The following is a 21,983-nucleotide window of genomic DNA, read 5'->3' as shown; positions in this document are numbered from 1 at the left end:
GAGTGCCTGAGGAACTATGGACGGAGGTCCGTAACATTGTTCAGGAGGCAGCAACTCAATCCATCCCAAAGAAAAAGAAATGCAAGAAAGCCAAGTGGCTGTCTGAGGAGGCTTTACAAGTAGCTGAGGAAAGAAGGGAAGCGAAAAGCAAGGGAGAAAGGGGAAGATATATCCAACTGAATGCAGAGTTCCAGAGAATAGCAAGGCGAGACAAGAAGGTCTTCTTAAATGAACAATGCAAAGAAATCGAGGAAAACAACAGAATGGGAAAGACTAGAGATCTCTTCAAGAAAATCGGAGATCTCAAGGGAACGTTTTGTGCAGAGACGGGCATGATAAAGGACAAAGAATGCAAGGACCTAACAGAAGCAGATGAGATTAAGAAGAGGTGGCAAGAATACACAGAAGAACTATACAGGAAAGATCTTAATGCCCCTGATAGCCATGATAGTGCGGTCACTGAACTTGAGCCGGACATCCTAGAGAGTGAAATCAAGTGGGCCTTAGGAAGCATTAGTAACAACAAAGCTAGCGGAGATGACAGTATTCCAGCTGAGCTATTTAAGATCCTAAAAGATGATGCTGTTGAAGTGCTGCACTCAATATGCCAACAAATTTGGAACACTCAGCAGTGGCCACAAGACTGGAAAAGGTCAGTTTACATTCCAATTCCAAAGAAGGGCAATGCCAAAGAGTGTTCAATTTGTTGTTGTTGTTCAGTCGTTCAGTCGTGTCCGACTCTTCGTGACCCCATGGACCATAGCACGCCAAGCCTTCCTGTCCTGCGCTCTCTCTCTCATCTTGCCATCTCATGTTTGACCACCTCCAGCTTACTTTGATTCATTGATCTGACATTCCAGGTTCCTAAACAATATTGTTCTTTACAGCATCGGATTTTCTTTTCACCACCAGACACATCCACAGCTGAGTGTCCTTTCGGCTTTGGCCCAGCCGCTTCACTCTTTCTGGCGCTACTTGGAAATACCCTCTGCTCTTCCCCAGTAGTATATTGGAGGGGCTCATCTTCCGGCGTCATATCTTTTAGCCTTGTGTTACATTCCATGGGGTTTTCTTGGCAAGAATACTGGAGTGGGTTGCCATTTCCTTCTCCAGTGGACCACATTTTGTCAGAACTCTCTGCCATGACCTGTCCATCTTGGGTGGCCCTGCACGGCATAGCTTGTTCAAACTACCATACAATTGCGCTCATTTCACATGCTAGCAAGGTTATGCTCAAAATCCTACAAGCTAGGCTCCAGCAGTATGCGAACCGAGAACTACCGGAAGTACAAGCTGGGTTTTGAAGAGTCAGAGGAACTAGAGATCAAATCGCCAACATTCGCTGGATCATGGAGAAAGCAAGAGAATTCCAGAAAAACGTCTATTTCTGCTTCATTGACTATGCTAAAGCCTTTGATTGTGTGGATCACAACAAACTGTGGCAAATTCTGAAAGAGATGGGAGTACCAGACCACCTTACCTGTCTCCTGAGAAACCTGTACGAGGGTCAAGAAGCAACAGTAAGAACCAGACATGGAACAACTGATTGGTTCAAAATTGGGAAAGGAGTACGACAAGGCTGCATACTGTCGCCCTGCTTATTGAATTTATATGCAGAGTACATCATGAGAAACGCCGGGTTGGATGAATCACAGGTTGGAATTAAGATTGCCGGGAGAATTATCAACAACCTCAGATCTGCAGACGATACCACCCTAATGGCAGAAAGCGAAGAGGATCTAAAGAGCCTCTTGTTGAGGGTGAAAGTGGAGAGTGCAAAAGCTGGTCTGAAACTCAACATTGCAAAAACGAAGATCATGGCATCTGGCCCCATCACTTCCTGGCATATAGAAGGGGAAGAAATGGAAGCAGCGACAGATTTTATTTTCTTGGGCTCCAAGAAAATAAAATAACAAAATAAATAAAATAAAATAATAAAAAATTTAAAATAAAATAAATAAAATAAAATAGTAAAATAAAATAATAAACAGCACCACCCTTCAGTGGATGTAACTGTGTCTCCATCTCTCTCTCTCTCTCTCCCTCTCTCTCTCTCTCTTTAGCAACACCCATCCAACAACCTGCAGGTAAGGACTCTCTGCCCCTCCTCCCCCAGTCCCTTGTCTCCATTTCAATCCAGTCTTTCTAAAAGCATTTGTCCGAAGTAGCTGAGGAATGTTTCAAAAGGACCACACAAGTCAGTACCCAGAATACTGCTCCTCTGTGGTGGACAGAAGCCCCTGCTCTGCAAGTCTCTTGGAGCAGAAACAACCAAGCGTTCTGTGGCACTTCGAAGGCTTGCAGATTCATTCTGGCAGCACCTTGTATGGGCAGAGCCCACTTCCTCAGATGCAAGAAGGGTCATCCCCAGTTTGTTTCTTGATTGATTGACTTTTAATACTTTATATCGCTTAACGTAATTCTCTAAGCAGTTTACATATGAGACTATTAAAATCACAGCTTGAAAGACACTATTAGAAACACTTGCAAGTACAACAACAGGTGTAATACAAAAAACAGTGAAATGGAGCAGCATCACGATTGAGTACGAGTATTATAAACCAGATTGATTGCCAGCCTGTTGACAAATATATATGGACCCTGGGGGGCGGGGGGTCCTGTCCGAGAAGCCCAAAGGCATTGAAATGCGGGGCGGGGGGCAGCTTTGAGCAAAACTCTCGTCTATGCAGGATAAGCACAGTGACAATTCATAAGTGCAAGCCGTTGAGAAAATGCAGCCTTCCTAGTTTTGCCGTGTTAATTTAGGACTTCCAAAGGGGGAGATACAGCCTTCATCCCTTCGTGAGAGCCAGCGTGGTGTAGTGGGAAGAGCGTTGGCCTGGGAGCTGGGGGATCCGGGTTCTAGCCCCCACTCGGCCAGGGAAGCTCACTGGGTGACTCTGGGCCAGTCACAGACTCTCAGCCCAACCCACCTCACAGGGCTGTTGTTGTGAGGATAAAGTGGAGAGGAGGAGGAGAATGTAAGCCGCCTCGGGTTCCTCGCAAGAGGAAAAAAGGCGGGGTATAAATGCAATACATACATAAATAAATAATCCCAATTAAGCTCTACATGAATAGAATCAAACTTGATGGTAAATCTGAGTCAGGCATGTCATCCTGCAGCCTCTCTTTACGGTCAGTCTGTCAAGATATGCTGACCTTTGGGTCAGCAGCAGAGTCTCCAAGGAGGCTGACCGGGTGGGGTCCCCCTCTCTTGGCTGCGGCCCCCTGGACAGCCTGCCCTTCTGGAAGGTCCATCAGCCACTCTGGGTCAGTTGGAGGCGGCGGCGTGAGGGGCTGGAGTGGGGAAGCCCCTGGGCGGGTCAGTGTTCCGGACAGACTTCTCTTCTCGCACACCATCTAGGTATGTAATTCCCTTGTTCTTTGTGTATTGTACTCTACATTTTCGTGTTCTTCTCTCCTACTTTTCCCTCCCAGCACTCATCAGCTAGTCCTTCCAGCAGGGAAAGCGTCTCTTTTCATAGCTAGTGGAGCTCTTTCTTGTACTTCTTTCCTGGGAAAATGCAAAACTGGAGCGAGTGAAAAAGAGAATCTGCAGCCTGGAGCTCCTCCTGCTACAGCCTCCCGGGACTGGCTTCTATTAGCTGTTTCTGTTAATTTGGAGGAGGGGAAGGGGGGGATGTTTCATTCCGCGAGGCTCTGAGAGGATCCTTATCCTTCCCTGGAATTCTCATCCAGAGCGGAAGAACGGCCGGAGCCTGTCTTCTCCTGGCAGGACTGTGCAGACCTCCTTTCGAAGTGGGAATGAGATTCATTCACCCCATGCTCAGCTGTCTGCATTCACCCACGGCTACTGGGCATCCTGAGCAGCATCCCTGAGACACGCCAGCGGGTCCGCCCTAAGGTGAGCGACTGCTGATTTAAACCGCTGCTGCCTGTTGATGGAGCTGCAGGAAATCACAAGGTTTTGTGGAGTGGCATTGAGAAAAACCATCAGAATTCACTTGCTGGGGAGGGGCTGTAGCTGAGTGGTAGAGGCCCTGCTGAGCCTGCAGAACATCACAGGTTGACTGTCCTGCAGCATTTCCAGGCAGGGCCGGGACAGGCCTCCCCCTCTCTCCCTCTCTCCCTCCCTGCCTGAATCCTTTGAGAGCAGCTGCCAGTCAGTCTAGTAGACCAGGGGCTGGTAATCTGGTGCCCTCCAGATATTTTTGACTCTGATGCCCACCCTCCCTGAGCATTGGCCAAGCTGCCTGGGGCTTATGGGAGTTGCAGTCCAAAATGTCTGGAGGGCACCACGTTCCCTGCCCCTGCTGCAGACAGTGCTGAGCTCGGAGGACCAGGGGCCATATCATTGTTCCCTTTGGTTGTTTCCAGTTTCCATATTAGAGGCAAAAGGTTTAATAAAAAAGAGGCCTTTTTTGTGGAGAGCTGCGTGTGTGTCTTGGTCTTGGGGCAAAACAGGATTTGTCTTTGGGGAAAGGTGGGGAGGCCTGAGGGCTTGAGCGCCTCTCTCGCGGAATTGGATAGGGAGGTCTAAGCAGAGTAGCTGGGGTGTGTGTCAGACACTCCCTCGGTTTCCTGAAATTGCTGCCCTGTTTGAGGAGAGGAGCTCTTCGGGGCTTGGTAGGGCAGCACACAGATCCAGGAGAACGCGAACTCCATCAGAGTCCCAGGGCCATTTTCAAAGGGACGCTTCCCAGGGAACTTGGCGTGAGCCGGCATCCCGCTCCTCTCTGTCCTAGCCCAGGAGACAGGCTCCCTCCCCCATGCAGAGTAAGTCCAAACACTCCGCTGGCTTCCTCCGGGCCCAGGAGTCCTGCCTTCTCCCCCGCTGCGTTCCCAAAACAGTCGCCCTGCTTTGCCATAAACTGCAGGGAAAACTGGCAGACAGAGGCAGCCTGCTTCCCTCTAGCTTAGGCCCAACCTTCTGTGCGTACCAGGAAGTGTGACTTTACAAGGAAGAAAATGCAAGCTACACTGAATGCTTGTTGAGGGATGCTGCATGTGCTAGAATGATGCTGTCGGGATGGGAATGAGATTTTAAAGTGGTCTAAGGAAGCGTTAGCTTTTACTGAAAGTCACTGGTGGGATATATTTGTACACTGAAGTAACAGTAGATTGGAAATCCTATGTGTTGTGCCTTATTTATTTCTTTTATTTAGTTATTGCATTTATATCCTGCCTTTTTTCCTCTTGCAAGGAACCCAAGGCGGCTTACATTCTCCTCCTCCTCTCCATTTTATCCTCACAACAACCCTGTGAGGTAGGCTGGGCTGAGAGTCTGTGACTGGCCCAGAGTCACCCAGTGAGCTTCCCTGGCTGAGTGGGGGTAGAACCTGGCTCTCCCGGCTCCGACTCCAACACTCTGGCCACTACACCACGCTGTTTCTCTCCTTATCCCCTTGTTATATTAGTTATTGTTATTTTCTTGCTTTGTCTTTTTGCTTTGTATGTAGCCTAACAAGCTTAATGATAAATGATTTGTTTTAATTGTTTAACAAACAACTGCATATAGAATCTGTGAGAATTCAAGGGGGGAGTGTATTAGAGTTAGTTTCAGAAGAATGGCAAGCAGTCAGGTGCAAATTTGCCCAGAATCATATGCAGTAATAATGCAGCGATCAATAGCACAAGTACGCTGATTTGCTAGAAAGTTGGCGATTTTCATGATTGCGGTTTGTTCTTACAGCTGCATTCACATAGAGTGAAAGCCACTTTTTTGCTACTAAGAGAAGTTAAACAATGCACCGTACTCACTCTTCACACTGCATACCTTCTAACTGATAAGGAATACTTCTGTACTGTGAGAAAACTCATTTTGCTGCCAAAAGGGAAAGGCCCTGGTGAAGGGGGGCGAGCAGCGTGTGTACTTTCTGACAGTTTTCTAACTTAGTGAGACTTGCTGTATAAAATCCTGAGGGAATGAGCCTGTTCTCTGTTCTCATCTGAGAGAAAGGAGGTGTGCCTTCTGCTCAGATAACCAGCCCCGAAGTATGGCGCCCCATCGCTCCCCTGGAAACCAGAGTGGCTGAACTGGGGGTTAAGTGACATGAAAGCTTTCTTTTAACATGCCAATAGATTTCATTCAGATGAAGAAATGTTATTCTTTTAAATATGTATTAGTAGTTGTGTGTACAAAGCTCTGCAAATTCAGCAGCATTTCCAGTGCCCCTATCATCCCCAGCCAGCAAGGCTGGTAGAAAAAAAAGGGGGGGGGGATGGAGTCTCAAAGAACAAATTAGCCAAAATCTGTGCTAAAACTGGACTTAAATGGCGTGATGCTCTAACTTGGCCTTGCTGAGCCTGTGTGCCACTTTGCACTGACAGACTGGACTCAGTCCCCAGGAAGTCCTGACAGGAAGACCCACGAGACCCCCGCCTTCAGCACCCATTAAAGAACATCTTACTAGCTTGCACTTAAGTAATGAGACAGTGTGGAACTATTGCCAAGCATTACCGATGTGTGCGAAGGCTTTCCGTTCATGGGTCAAAAAGGCGTGTCCAGACGTTCCTACAATACAGTGTCACAACCTGTAGCCTAGAGACTGAGTCTGCATCAAAGTCCATCAGAGGAAGTCTTTCCCTTGGGCCTCGTGGGAAACGATCCCATCAGGTACTGTTGACCACCTGCACCACCATGAAGCTGCAAAGGCAGCCCAGCTACGTTCTTATTGCAGCCAGTGCTGCGCTTTCCTTCCTCTCCTCTTCCCTGCAACCCTGCCCCCCACATAGTCGTCCCCCCCGCCCAGTCACGGGTGATGCTAGCCGGATGAGTCGCTGGCAACCGGCTCTCCTCGTTATGTGACAAAGCTTGAGCCTCTCTCCGTCCCCCTCTTTTCCTGACAGACCGCCCCTCCTGCAGCCCCCTGTTTCCTGGCCCAGGAGAAGGCTGAGGGCCACTACTCCAAGGGGACGCAGTGCGTGAGCCTCCTCTACCGGGCTTCCTGGGGCCGGAAGGAGACCGACCACCTCGACAGCGACCTAGATGCCCATAGGGAAACACAGGATTCTACCTGCCCATTGGGAAACCCTGAATGTCCATAGGGAAACACAGGATTCTACCTCCCCATTGGGAAACCCTCAATGCCCATAGGGAGACCTTGAATGCCCATAGGGAAACACAGGATTCTACCTGCCCATTGGGAAACCCTCAATGCCCATAGGGAGACCTTGAATGCCCATAGGGAAACACAGGATTCTACCTGCCCATTGGGAAACCCTCAATGCCCATAGGGAAACATAGGCATCTTCCCGCCCATAGGGAAACCCTCAACACCCATAGGGAAACACAGGATTCTATCTGCCCATAAGGAAAGCCTGAATGCCCATAGGGAAACATAGGATTCTACCTATGGGAAGAGCCACCTAAGGACACATTCCAACCCCCTTTCCCCAGAAGACGATGATGCTATCAGGCCAAGGCTGCCATAAAAAAGACTAACTCCATGTTAAGCATAATTAGGAGAGGAACTGAGAATAAAACGGACAATATCATACTGCCCCTATACAAATCTATGGTGCGGCCACACTTAGAATACTGTGTACAGTTCTGGTCACCGCACATAAAAAAGGATATTGTACAGCTGGAAAAAGTGCAGAAAAGGGCAACTAAAATGATCCAGGGGCTGTAGCAACTCCCCTATGAGGGAAGGTTACAGCAGCTGGGATTGTTTAGCTAGGAAAACAGGAGGGTAAGGGGAGACATGATAGAGGTGTGCAAAATTATGCATGGTGTGGAGAATGTGGATAGGGAAACATTTTTCTCCCTCTCTCAAAATACTAGAACCCAAAGGGGTCATCCTGTGAAGCTGATTAGTGGGAGATCCAGGAGAGGTAAAAGGAAGGAGTCCTTCACACAGTGCAGAGTAAAACTGGAATTCACTACCACAAGAAGTAGTGATGGCATTATGTCTCTTGACTGGTTTTATATCTCTTTTGGGGAAGAGCAGACTTCCCCAGCTATGACCCTCCAGATGACTTGGACTTCAACTCCCATGATCCCCAGCCAGCATGGCCAATGGTCAGAGATGCTGGGAGGCTGGGGTAGACGAGGGTCCATAATGTTCTGATGGCGTTGGGCTTTTCTGCTGCTGCTTTATTTTACTTATATTGTGTAGGATTATTTAGAATGCGCATGCGTGTGCGCGCATATGCACACACACAGAAGAGTTAGAGATAAAGGTTTCCCCTAAACGGCTCCTTACAAAACTTTTAAATAAATACTTAAAAATATGGGATGACATGGCTTGAAAAGGAGGTTAGATAAATTCATGGAGGAGAAGCTAGCAATGACTACAAGTCATTGATGGCTATTTGCTACCCCCAGTTACAGAGGCATCCAAACAATTTGCTACCCTCAGTTACCAATCCCCCCTCCCCCAACCCCCCCTTAAGGAGTGGGGAGATTGGAAGGGAGAGGGAAGGAGTTGCCTTTCACAGTGTCATGACAACAAGGACTAAGTCATATGCTCTTGCAATTTTCATTTTTGAATCTTTGATGCCAAGGGGGATGGGCCTGAGGCTCATTTGCATAAAGTGAGATATATCTGGCGCACTAGAATTCAAGGTGATTATTTTGTAAAGCTGGCAAGTTTCAGTTTCAAAAGGGTGACTCATCATAAGGTTGCAATATCAACTCTGATCAGTAGGGGGTGCTGTGATGTTGGGGGCTGGACAAAATGGCAGATGTTACAAAATGGCCACCATGCTTCAGAAATCCAAATCCAAAGCTTGCACACCCCTATAAAAATGGCAGACTATTGGTGTACTTGGAAACAATATGAATCAGATTTATTCCTTTGTTTTCATCATGAGATGCTCCTTTGTATTCAGATCAGGCCTCAGTACAATCATGTAGCACTTGGGGAGAAAGATGCAGCCCAGCAGCCCAGCACTGGAGGCCAAGATGGAGAAGACCTGCACGGCCACCATGTATTTCCCTTTGGTGCTCAGGTAGGTGGGCACAAAGGACACCCACACGCTGCAGAAGACCAGCATGCTGAAGGTGATCAGCTTGGCCTCATTGAAGGCCCCGGGCAGCTTCCTGGCTAGGAAAGCCACCGTGAAGCAGATGGCAGCCAGGAAGCCCATATAGCCAAGAGCAATGTAAAACATGGAGACAGACCCTTCGTTGCGCCGCAGGACGATCTGTCCAGGCTGGGAATGCATGTCGGAGTCTGGGAATGGGGGAGAGATTCCTAGCCAGATGGAGCAGATGACAACTTGGACACCAGAACAGGAAAGCACAATGTAGTTGGCCAAACTCTTCCCCAGCCATCCCCTCACCCTATTCCCTGGCTTTGTGGCCAGGAAGGCCAGCACCACGGTGATGGTTTTGGCCAACAGAGAAGAGACGGCAACCGAGAAGATGATGCTGAAGGCCGTTTGTCGGAGGGGACAGATTGCTTTCCTTGGGCGGCCAATGAAGAGGAAGGAGGATGAGAAGGAAAGCAGGAGGGAGATGAGGAGAATGTAAGAGAGATCCCGGTTGTTGGCTTTAACTACCGGTGTTTCAAAGTACTTTATGAAGATTCTTAACACAAAGCCTGCAGTTAATGACAAGATTAGGGCAAAGGAAGCCAGGATGATACCCAAATATTCTTCGTAGGACAGGAAGGTGATATCCTTGGGGATGCATTCATCTTGGTCCTTGTTTGGATGCTGATAATCTGGACACTTGGTGCAATGGTCTGCATCTGGAAAAACAGAAGAAACATCTCCCTGACATAATAGCCATCTCTCTTCTTTTATATTCCATATATGCTGGTGTGATTGGCATCACACATTCATTTCATGCAGGGCATGATCAGGCGTCCTGGGCCTCATCATTCTCCCAGGTCAACAACTCACATTCAGTGTTTCATGTGTTTAAACATGACCTTAACCAAGGGCTCAGAAAACTCCCTTCTGTGGCCCTAATCTGGCCTGCATATGTTCCCTATTCATTCCATGAAACCTTCGTGAATCCCTCCAGGGGGAGGACTGGACCCCTGAATGAATCCCCGCTGTTATCTCTGACCTGTGATTGGAGATAACTGCGGGGGATGCGGGCTGGCTGAGTGTGTTTTGTGCTTTTTGTGGATCATGCATCTGGCAGGTTGGCTGGGAATGATATGATGTCAGGGGCCTGACCTTCTCCCTGATGTCATTCAGGCCATGGAGGGCAGGGAGGGAAGGACCCCAACAACATTTAGTCCCCACTTGTGCTGTAACAATAATTTTGTTTGAAGAGGACAGGTGAGAGGATCCAGGAGTATTCTGAGAGAATGCCTTTTAGTCTTGAGAACGTTACCAAGGATCTCCTCCTTGGCTAGGAGAATTCCAGGTCAATGGCCCACAGTGGCTAAAATCCTGGTGATTCCTCTGAAAGGGGAGAGTCATTTGTGGAATGAGCTTGCCTTTCTTCCCCACCCCCTCCCACAGCTTAGACAAAGAATAGAGCCGAGCTTGATTGAGACGGAGGTGGAGACACAGGGCTGGTTTGCACATCACGATAAGCCACCGTGAGACAAACGATGCTGACAACCCACTGTAGGTTGTTGGGTCACAGACAGCTGAACGTGGGCTCTGCAAGCATCTTGCCTTGCTGGATCTCTCTCTCTCTCTCTCTCTCTCAAGATCTGATGTGGGAAAGGTGGACTACAATTCCCATCTCCCACATCCAGCATCCACCTGTGCTCAGCCTATGCTCAACCAGGATCATCCCGTGAAGCTGATTGGTGAGAGATTCAGGACAGAGAAAAGGAAGGACTCCTTCACACAGCACAGAGCTAAACTATGGAATTCACTTCCATAAGATGTAGTGATGGCCACCAATTTGGTTGGCTTTAAAAGGAGGTTAGACAAATTCCTGGAGGAGAAGGCGGTCCATGGCTACTAGTCCTGATGGCTATGTGCTACCTCCAGTACCAGAGGCAGTGAGCCTATATACACCATGGATAGGGAATGTGAGTGGGAGAATGTTGTTGCACTCATGTCCTACTTGTGGGTTTCCCACTGAGGTATTTAGTTGGCCATTGTCTGAATGGGGTGCAGGACTAGACGGCCTTTGACCTGAGCCAGCATGGCTCTTCTAATATTCCTTTGTTCATTTGTGAACAAACTGAAATGCTAGGAAATGTCACTGAGCCTCCCCTGACCTCCTTCCAAAGGAAACCAAGGCTTGGTAAACACTCCATCCCTGCAATTTCTGAAGTCTGAATCAGCCCCCTATCAGTAGGCACAGATGTAGACAAAACACGCTCAAGTGATGGGTTAGGAACACACTTTACTGGCGATATAGGAAACTCACACCTCAAGGTAAGTTGGCTGATTTCAGCCCCATCACGGTCAGCATAACTTACAGGAGGAAGAAGGAAGAAGAAAAGAAAGTTGAGGGAGGAGACAAGGAAAGGCAGAAGGACCTCCCAGAGATCCCCTCCCACCTCACTCAAGTACATATCAACCCTTCAACTTCAGGTTTAGTGACTTATGGCCCGAGTGCCTCCAAAAATTTCTCACTGCTCAGCGAACTGAGGTGAACATAACAGTATTAGCCATGGAGGACTTGCACAAGATATAAAGTGCAGGAGACACATGCAGGCTGGTGATGCGGATCCCTGACCCATCTACCCCCCACCCCCAGCTAGGGATGTTAGAGAATTCCTCCACAGATCCCCGGGAGGCTGAATTCCAGTGAATTCGGCCCCCCGGAACCCGTGGCGGAATGGAGCAACCCGCCCCACCACCCTGTGAAAGCCCCGCGAAACGGAGCCTACCTGGCTGCGGCTCCAGCGGCGACGGCGGCTTCAGCTGCTGCCGGGCCATGGCCGCAAATGGCGGCCGCTACACCGGCCACCATTTGCGTCCCTGGCAAGCCGTGATAGGCTATGTAAGTATCTATGAAGCCTATCACAGCTCAGAGCAGGGACGCAAATGGCCTAGCAGGCACCATTTGCATCCTCGTTTTTGCTGTGATAGGCTACTTAAATATTTATGTAGCCTATCACGGCTCAGCGAAGGGACGTAAATGGCGGCCACTATGCTGGCCGCCATTTGCGTCCGCAGACGTGCTGTGCGGATGCACCTGGCTGGTGGCTCCACAGAGTCACGGTGGAGTGGAGCCAGCCAAGGTAGGATTTGGGGGGGAGGTACGGAGCGCCTCCCCCCCACCGCGAATGTCACCCTTCGAAAAGGTAAGTGACTTTCGTACATCCCAACCCCCAGCCCTCAGTCCCCCCTCCCAGGTCACATTACATGAGTCACTTCATGAAATAAATTCTGGCTCTTGCAATAAAGAATCCAAGTGTAGAAATGCCTTTAAGAAAAACTTCAGTGAACATGTCTGGGTGGATCTTTACCCTCCTCCGCATGGGCTACATTTTCCTTCAGAGTCACCCACCTTCCTGAGTGGAGATGGTCCCTTCTGCGCAGGGAGCACAGGCATAGCAGCAAACCGGCCTTCCTTCCTGAACCACCTTGACGGATCCCGGGCGACAGATTTCCACGCACCTGGAATGAGGCAGGGGCTACGTACAGAAACAAGGACCATCAAGGAAAATGTGTTGGGGCCAATTTAGCTACAGAAATGACAGACACAGTTCAAAGGGCCCAACAGGGTCTCCAGGACTGAACAGGAAGCCCGTAACTAAGCCTGAGCACACGCAGCTTCCCAGTTTCCTCCCCTGGGGCTTCTCCTCCCCTTCCTTTCTTGTTTCGCTTGTCTTGAATCTTGAGGGACATGTCCACTTGTAGTCCCTGAAATGCCATATAGACTGGTGGTGCTAAAATTGGATTGATAAGTTCCAAAGAACCTGCAGCCTGTGTCTGAAGGGAACCCTTCTGGCGCACAGCTGGGAAACAGAGCTGGGGAAAGGATCCCCTCTCTCCGAGATCTTAAAAAACTGCTGCTAGTTGGAACTTCCAGGCTGACCGGGAACCTGTTACATTTAGCAGAGGTTAAGAGATGGTAAGTAAATACCATGGAATGAAAGGAATCATTTCCCTCACCTTGTTGAACCATTGGGGCCACACAATGGCGTCCTGATCAATGGTGACCTTGAGGCCTGCTGGGGATCCCCGTCTTTCCATACTCCCAAACTTCACTTTAACCACAGACTTGTTGGGGAACTTCACCCAGTTCACGATGTCAAAGGCGGCTGCCAGGTCTGCGTTCTCGTCCAAATACACTCTGCCCATGGAATCATTGTAGAACTGGGGGTTTCTCAGGAAAGGGTGAAGCTAGAATGGCAGAGAAAAGTTAAGTTTAATACAACATAATGGGGGAATGTTCAGTTTGGCAGTATTGTCAAAGTCATCAGAAAAATTAGAAATGTATGTTTCTGTTAAACGCTATCAGTACAGGGACCATTCCTTTATATCCAGACCCATTTCAGATGCCAGCACTACACCCATAACACCGTCACAGTCAAAGGGAAGGAGGTGGGGGGCAACAGTGGACCCAGGTAGGTGTCAAAGTGGCAGCCCGGTTAAGGAGGGAGGAAGGACCAGCAGCACGGCTGACTCCAGTGGTGGAGCATGGGGAACGGGCCAGGGCAGAGACAGAGGGGCTGCACCCATGTTGGGACTGTGGCCAGATGGGTTGAGTCCCCAGGGGCCGGTGTCAGGAGGCCAAAAGGGGGAGCAGCACAGGGGGTTTCGCAGCTGGTTTTGCTCCACAGATATCCAGATTTCACCTCATTTTCTAATATTCTCAGCTTCTAAATCCAGGGCAATCATGCTTGAATTGCACCACTGATTCAGGAGAGATAATATCTGTGACGGTTAAGGGAATACCTGCCATGGCTGCAGCCTTTGAGCGTCCAGCCTGCCTCCACCCTCCAGCACCCTCCTCTTGGATCTGGACAAATAAGCAGCATCCAAGACATGGGCTACAGCCAGGACAGAGTTGTAAATGATGCGGTTGTCTGCAGCCAGGATTGTCTCCACATCCTCTTGGGGCAGGATCGCCAATTTCTCATTCTCTCTGCATCTGTTCCAGCCTTTCACAGACAATGCATGCTTTGAATAGGCACACTTAAATGCTTTCTCCACAAACTGCTTGATAGTAAAGGCAAAGTCTATAAAACCATCATATTTTGAGCTTTTATTTTGCTGGAGAGTGAAGGAAAATATACCAAGGATAAGTTGGAGAGAAGGACGATTATAAGTCAACTCCAAGGGAAAGTCCCACAAGGCCGTTGTGACCCAGACTTTCCCTACAATGGGTTTCATCAATATTTCAACATACTGTTGCATAACGTTTAGTCCAAGCAAGAAGTATCTAGTCTCTGCACAATAAACAAAGACATTGACTTGTCTCCAGTTGTGGAATGAAGCCTGAGGGAAGTCCACTTCATTGGTACTCAGTCCTGTGATGCTTTGTGAGAAAGCCACACAAATGCCGTTCCTGGTGAGCTCAGGTATCAAGGCCCTCATGCATCTCTCTCCATTGTCGGTGTCCGGAGCAATGAAACCGATCAACGTCCATCTGAAATGCAGGAGCAGTTTGGCAATCCCCGGGTACTGGGCTCCTTCTTTGGGGACCATCCGGTAGAAAAACGGGAAGTGAGTTTTATCGCTCAGAACATGGGAAACAAAAGCATAACTGACCTGGCAAAGACAGGAAGAGATGGGTGGTTTGTTTTGCTTCACAACCAAATTTCAGTTCTTCATCGGATATTCCTGAAAGATGGCCAGATGACACCTGTTAACTGGAAATATCTGTGCCACCTTTCATACCAGTGGAACAAATAGTCAGAATTTTTTGGTGAATAAGATAGGGATGGCGGAGAATTTCTCCATGAATCTCCAGGAGGCCGAATGCCAAGGCATTCTGCCCCCCTGAAATTGTTGGTGAAATTCTCCGCCCTCCCCCCCCCCCCCGGGATGGGACTTACCTCTGTCGAATGTCCCTCTCGGTGTCGGGTCCCAGCGGCGTTTCGGCGGGTGTTTTGGTCAGTCTTCTGACCGGCCGCCGCCGTCACCTTTTCCCCGTAAAGTATATATATATAAAAAACACGTGATAGGCTACGTAACGATTTACGTAGCCTATCATGGCTAGATATTCAAAATCAGCTGTGATAGGCTACGTAAATCTTTATGTAGCCTATCACGGCTGACTTGGGGGGGGGGGAAAGCGCGTACGTAGACTACCCGTGCCCAAATAAGGAACGCAAATGGCGCCGCCCATGGGCGCCGCCATTTGCGTACGCACTTTTTTTCCCCTTTTTTCTCAAAGTCAGCTACGTAAAGATTTATGTACGATAGGCTACGTAAAGATTTATGTAGCCTATCACGGCTGACTTTGAAAATCTAGCCGTGATAGGCTATGTAAATCTTTACGTAGCCTATCACGTTTTTTTTTTTTTTTACACTTTATTTTTTTCTTTCGCGGCCGGGGAGACGGGGCGCTTCCCCCTGGCCAGAACTTCGGCAGGGAGGGATGGGGCGCCTCCCCCCACAGCCTGAATTTTGGCAGGGAGGGGCGGGGCACCTCCCCACCCGCCAAGAATTTTCGGAGGGAGAACCGAAGCGCCTCCCCCCCACCCCCAAAAAAGCTGCGGGATGAGGCAAGGGACTTTCGTCCATCTCTAGAATAAGATATTTAGGCTGCAGAATGGCAGAACTGTGAAAAATGAAGATGCCCTAAACTACGGAGCATCTCCTGAGTCTTCACAAGGGAGATAAGTTCCCAACGGTTCATCCCACTTTCTCATCCATATTGAATGTGGCCAAGAAACAGAACCCAGAATAGGAACACAGTTGTTTATTAGGGGCGACCGGCAGCTGCAAAGTAGTTTACCCGCCCCCTCACCAGTGCCTCTGACTGTCCCCGTCTTTTCTGAGTTATGAGCATGAATGAGGAGCAAACCACACATGGTGTTAATTATCCGATTTGCCCTTGAGTGCATGATTTTTCTTTCACATTTGAACTGGGGAGGAGCCCTATCACTTTGCACCCCACTGTGGACCCAGGTCACCTTTCATGGCTGGGGGAAGCTCCCACTGAAGTCCCCTGGAGAACGTTCTGATGCCTTCGGAGAGAACCCCAAGCAGAGTTAGACTCACCCTGTAAACAACCCCCCCCCCACTGCACCTGAGGGATTTTGTAGATGCCCAGCATGATTGAAATCTGGATGGAGATGTCAGAATCAGAACCTTCCAGAACAGCTAATGGAAGATTCCTTCTTCTGCAGCTGTAGTTGGGAACATTTCCCTGCCCAAGAGACAGCAAGTCTAGCAAGGCATCTGAAGTCATTCTTGCATTGAAATAGTTGTCATGGATGTCGTAGCCCAGGGTGACGTTCGGTAAGAGCCTTGGATTCTGGTTGATCTCCTGGGTGGCAAAGAAGAAGGACAGGATCTTCCAGTATTCGGTATTTCCTTTCCTGATTTCAAAAAGAAGAAGTGTCACATTGTCATCCTGTCTGCAATTAGGGAAAAAATTTCAGTTGTTGCTTCTTTTACTTGACAGGCTGTTCAAGGCAAATATCTCTGTGTTACAGTTCCAGAACTTTCCTCAGAGGAGGGCAACAAAGATGATCAGGGGACTGGAATCAAAGCCCGATGGGGAGGGACTAAAAGAACTGGGCATGTTCAGCCTTGAGAAGAGAAGACTGAGGGGAGATAGGATAGCGTTCTTCAAGTACGTGAAAGGTTGCCACAGAGAGGAAGGCCAGGATCTCTTCTCAATCATCCCAGAGCGCAGGACACGGAATAATGGGCTCAAGTGACAGGAAGCCAGATTGCGGCTGAACATCAGGAAAAACCTCCTGAGTGTTAGAGTAATACAACAATGGAACCAATGACCTAGGGAGGTAGTGGGCCCTCCCACACTGGAGGCATTCAAGATGGGGCTGGAAAGCCATCTGTCGGGGATGCTCTGACTTGGATTCCTGCATTGAGCAGGGGGTTGGACTCAATGGTCTTGTTGGCCCCTTCCAACCCCACTATTCTATGATTCTGTGATTCTATGATCTAGAGCCCAAACCAGAAGCACATCAAACAATCCCCACATTGGTTGGGGAAGGCAAAACAGAACATGCAGCTTCTAAATTTGGAAGGAAATAACTGAACAAATCTTTTCTGTGTGTCAGAGAGAGTGAGAATGGGGAAAGGACTTGTCATCATGACTTCACCTGAGTTGCCACCCAGGTGATGAGGCATCTCAGCCCTAGTGATGAAGCGTCGGCACACAGAGCTAAGCACCCGTGAGAGTTTAGCAACAGGGCACAGAGACCAGGGCAGTTGACTCTTCCCTCCCTTCTCATAGCAAGTAGCTGTAAAGAAATAACTATACATAAATTCCACACCTTCTCCTAGTAATAAGTTAGTTTTCCAGGTAAACAGGCCCAATCATAGCAATTTTTTTTAAAATTGTGAAGGCAGAAAGCCAGCAGAGGTGTTAGGGATGTCCCATGTATTGTGTGTATGTAACGGCACCCGCCATCTGGAAAACCCTCCCTCGTGTAGTTCGGGAAGCAGAAAACATGACATCTTTCAAACACCTCCTGAAAACACACTTGTTCAAACAGGCTTTCCGTGGGCTGTGAGTAAATTAATTACACTGCTCCATTTTACTGCTCCTTGATTTTACTGTGGTTGGAAGTGTTTTTAATGCTGAGTTTTAATAAGTAAGTAAGTAAGTAAGTAAGTATGACTGCCTGCTGGACAGAAGTTGTGTGTGAGTGTGCTCAGTGTAATGAGCTCCTTGAAGACAAGGTTGCTGACCTGGAGAAGCTAAGCCAAGGGAGGCAGAGAGGTTGGTGGATGAGACCTTCAGGGACCTATGAGCTGTGTCTCACTCCCAGGGTAACAGCTCCTCTGCTGTCATGGAGAATGCGGGTCTTGGGGAAGGAAGGTGTCATTCTTAGGAGGAGGGAAATGATTCCTTGGAAGGGACCCATTCCTCAAAGGACAAATACCCTGTCGCGCCGAGGATGTGCCTCCAGGGGGAGGGGGCTTGTGCTAGTGGGAGATCTGATCATTAGACACATAGACAGCTGGTTTTATGATGGGTGTGTAGACCGCAGGGTGAATTACCTGGCTGGTGCAAAGCTTGTGCATATCACGCACCATCTAGATAGCCTAGCAGATACTGCTGGGGTGGAGTCAGTGGTCGTGGCCCATGCTGTATTTTCGTGAGGTCCTGGAAGTCAAATTTAGGCTAGGTAGGAGGTTGAAATCCAGGACCACCAAGGTCACTTTCGTGGAAATGCTACCAGTTTCACAAGCAGGGCCAGCTAGACGGGCAAAGCTGAGGACTCTCAAACTGAGGATGAGATGATGGTGCAGGGAGGAGGGACTCAGATTTGTTAGGCCCTGGGGAACGTTTTAGGACAAGCAGGGCCTGTACAAGAGGGAACGGGCTCCACTTGAACCAAAATGGAACCAGACTGCTGGTACTAAACATAAAAAGGGGGGTAGAGCAGCTCTTCAACTAAATCCTGGGGGAAAGCCGAGAGGACCTGGTTAGCATCTGGTTTGGGTTCAATCATCCCAAAGGGGTGAAGATGAAAATGTGTTCGATTCCCCAAATGTAGAAGGGGAGGGATTTGGAATCTTGTTTGCAGTTCTGGTCACCCCACATAAAAAAGATATTGCAGAGCTGGAAAAAGTGCAGAAAAGGGCAACTGAAATGACCAAGAGGCCGGAAAAATTGCCCTATGAGGAAAGGTTACAATAGTTGGGATTTTTTAGCTTGGGAAAGAGGCAGGACACGATAGAGGTGTACAAAATTCTGCATGGTGTGGAGAACGTAAATAGTAGGGATGTCAGAGAATTCCGCCATGGATTCCAGTGAGGCCAGATTCTTTAGAATCCGGGCCCCCGGAATCCGTGGCGGAATGGCCTCCTGCCCCCCGGCACCCCACGGAATTCCCCCGGGACGGAGCTTACCTGGTGGCGGATGTGGCAGCGGCTCCGGCTGGTCTCCCAGCCGGCTGCGGCTGGGCTGCTGCGGCCGCCATTTGTGTTCTTGCAGCCATGATACGGCATTTGCGTCCCTGCTCTTTGCCGTGATAGGCTACGTAAATACTTGCGTAGCCTATCACGGCTGCTTGCAAGGACGCAAATGGCGGCTGCTACGACAGCCATCATTGCGGCCACAGCAGCCCAATAGAACTCTGGCTGTTGCCGGCCCTGGCCGGCGGCTCTGCGGAGGCGCATGGAGCGGAGCCAGCCAGGGAGGATTCCAGGAGGAGGGACAGAGCGCCTCTGCCCCCACCGTGGATGCCTTGGTATGGAGCCAGGTGAGTATTTCATACATCCCTAGTGAATAGGGAGACATTTAACAGCCTCCCTCATAATACTAGAACCCAATGGGGTCCCCTGTGAAGCTGATTGGGGGAGTTTCAGGACAGATAAAAGGAAGGACTCCTTCACACAGCACAGAGCTGAACTATGGAACTCGCTACCACAGGATATAGTGATGGCCACCAACTTGGGAAGCTTTGAAAGGGGGTTGGACAAATCCCTGGAGGGGAAGGCTACCCATGGCCACTACTCCTGTCCTGATGGCTATGTGCTACCTCCAGTTTGTTTGTTTATTTCATTTCTATACCGCCCAATAGCCAAAGCTCTCTGGACTGTTCGCAGCTCTCTGGGCAGTTCGCAGAGGCAGTGAGCCTATGTGCACCAGTCACTGGGGAACATGGGCGGGAGGGTGCTGTTGCACTCCCGTCCAGCTTGTGGGTTTCCCGTGGGCCACGGTGTGAACAGAATGCTGGACTAGGTGGACTCTTGGTCTGATCCACTATGGCTCTTCCTATGTTTGTGTGTCTCTTCCTGCTCTTCCTGAAGTCATTTGCTCTGCATCTGTTTTGAGGCTTCTGCCCTGAGATGTCTGTGGTGGGCTACATTCCGAAGTCCCTGTGTTATAAAAACAACACAACAACAGCAAGGAGAAGAAGAAGAAGAAGAAGAAGAAGAAGAAGAAGAAGAAGAAGAAGAAGAAGAAGAAGAAGAGTCTATGACATTGGCCGCCTTGGATGGGGGAGGTTAATTTTACTGCAGCTCTACAATTCTTAGCTTTAATATTGTGCTTTAAGGTAGTAAAAGCACATCATATCTGCAAGGCCATTTTTATCCTTAGCCTCATGTTATCCCTGTTTTTATTACCATCTTCATAGTAAGTTCAATGATTCCAAGACACTTACTGGGCATAAAATGTATTGTGTGCTGTTAAAAGCTGAGGCGGTGTCACTCGCAACAACCCTGGAATGTAGCCCACTGTTGTTATCTCAGACCGCAAATAAAGGGAAGTCCCTCCACCGCCTCTCACATACACATACAGCAGCAGAAGCACCTCACCTGCAACTACAGGTTGCAGAAGCTAAAAATCTCACATCTTCCCATTTTTTGTTGTTGGAAATTATTATATCTACATATTCCAACATAAATATGTTGTTGTCGTTGTCATTGTTGTTGTTGTTCAGTCGTTCAGTCGTGTCCGACTCTTCGTGACCCCATGGACAACAGCACCCCAGGCCTTCCTGTCCTGCGCTCTCTCCCGGAGCGTGCTCAAGTCCATACATAAATATGTAACAGGCCCTAAAATTGGTCTCTGTACCAGAGGACTGAAGAGTGGCCAATGCAATGCCTTTAAGGGATCCAGGGAGAATCCAAGAAATGGCAAGCCAGGGAGCTTAATGTGCATTGTGGGTAGACTGGTGAAAAGTTAAAGATCAGTGGTCTGAAATGGTAGGAATGCTGAGAGTTGTAGTCCAAAGGACCGAGAGGGTGCCATGGTACAAAGGTTTGTTGCAATGTTTAGCCCAATTCTGCTTCCCTGCAACATCATTGGTCCTGGTCCTCCACTTGGGAGCAATAGAGACCAATCCTGCTCCATCTTTGGCACGACAGCCTGTCAGATATTTGCTCTCACGTCCCCCCTTCGTCTGGCTAAACATGGCCGGCTCTTTCAATGCTTCCTCAGAGGAGTTGGTTTCCAGACAAACATTTGCAATCTTACTGGAGAGTCATTGGTGGGGGGTGTTTGGGAGGGGGGAGAAGTGCTCTGCCCCCCTCGCCACAGCCTGGGTCTGCTCACATGGCTTAAAAGAGGAGCAGATGTTCCTTCCGCACACCCACACGACAGCAGATCAAATTGTCCTGTATTATGTTGCCACACTGCTAAAAATGAGCCAGCAGGCTGGGCAAGGAATGGAGTGATGATGCACCGCCCCCCTCCCCCAGGCAAAAGAGGGCAGAGATTTCCCAGTTCCTAGCTCAGAGGGACAGTCCTGGGCCATTCGGGATGAGCGGACCTCATGAAATTAGTAGCTGGTGGAACAGCAGCAGCTTCCCTCCAGCTTACACACAGAATGACTTACCCATGAAGCCTGGTTGATGGAGGCTTGTCGAACGGGGATGGTAGAAACACAACTCCTGTGGCATAGATGACCGCGCCAACGAGGAGGTCCCCCGGCCTGTAGTGGTTCAGCGGGGCCGATTCATCCCTTTCCAAAGTCAAGGGGCATCTGGCCCGGAGCATCCCGCAGGTGGCCTGGGGCAGCAGCAGAAGCGAGAGCAGCAGCGTTCTCGTTCTGGGTACGCCTGGCGCAGCCTCCATCCTCCTCACAGCTCCTCTGAGCTAACTGGATGTAGAATGTGAGGAAGGCAGAGTCCTCTTGCAGGACTGAGGGGTCAATGGCTTTGCCTGTACAGATGGGGCCCAGGCAAGCAAGATTTCACATCTGGACGGGTTGAGAGCAAATCCACTCCACACACCTGCAGAGTCCTCCTCACCAGACCTCGAGCTCAGCCAAGCTCTCCGTGGTTCGGGAGGCCTGTGCAAGACGCTGCTTCATGTTGCGCAGTATTCTGATGTTTACCTCAGCGGACTCAAAGGGGAGATCTGAAAAAAGCGTCCCTTGAGGTTTGGCGGAAAGCAGAATAAACCACGATGATTTGATAATTACATGTGGAAGAAGTTGCATCACCTCTGCAATTTCCTGAACTCTCCATTCGGCTGGAGAAAAAATGTTTGCGACAACTCACAGATGCGGCTCCACACTCTTGACATGGGCCAGACTGGGGAG

At 49.3% G+C, this 21,983-nt stretch overlaps 1 protein-coding gene across 1 annotated transcript; it reads right to left on the bottom strand.

Moving 5' to 3' along the window:
• Positions 1-13,918: 13,918 nt before the first annotated feature.
• Positions 13,919-21,764, bottom strand: LOC146356702 (vomeronasal type-2 receptor 26-like). Its single transcript, XM_084830268.1, has 4 exons — positions 21,276-21,764; positions 16,040-16,331; positions 14,000-14,553; positions 13,919-13,943 (listed from the first exon to the last, which is right to left on the bottom strand). Exons 1-4 carry the CDS (start codon positions 21,512-21,514, stop codon positions 13,919-13,921), a joined length of 1,110 nt encoding a protein of 369 aa, XP_084686394.1. The 5' UTR covers positions 21,515-21,764.
• Between the last annotated feature and the right edge of the window lie 219 nt (positions 21,765-21,983).

This window comes from Heloderma suspectum, chromosome 2, assembly GCF_057233095.1.
Source record: "Heloderma suspectum isolate Gila_16-S chromosome 2, 16-S_ref, whole genome shotgun sequence".
Taxonomy (NCBI): domain Eukaryota; kingdom Metazoa; phylum Chordata; class Lepidosauria; order Squamata; family Helodermatidae; genus Heloderma; species Heloderma suspectum.
Note: the sequence above shows the minus strand (reverse complement) of the source record. Positions and strands in the feature narration are given on the sequence as shown.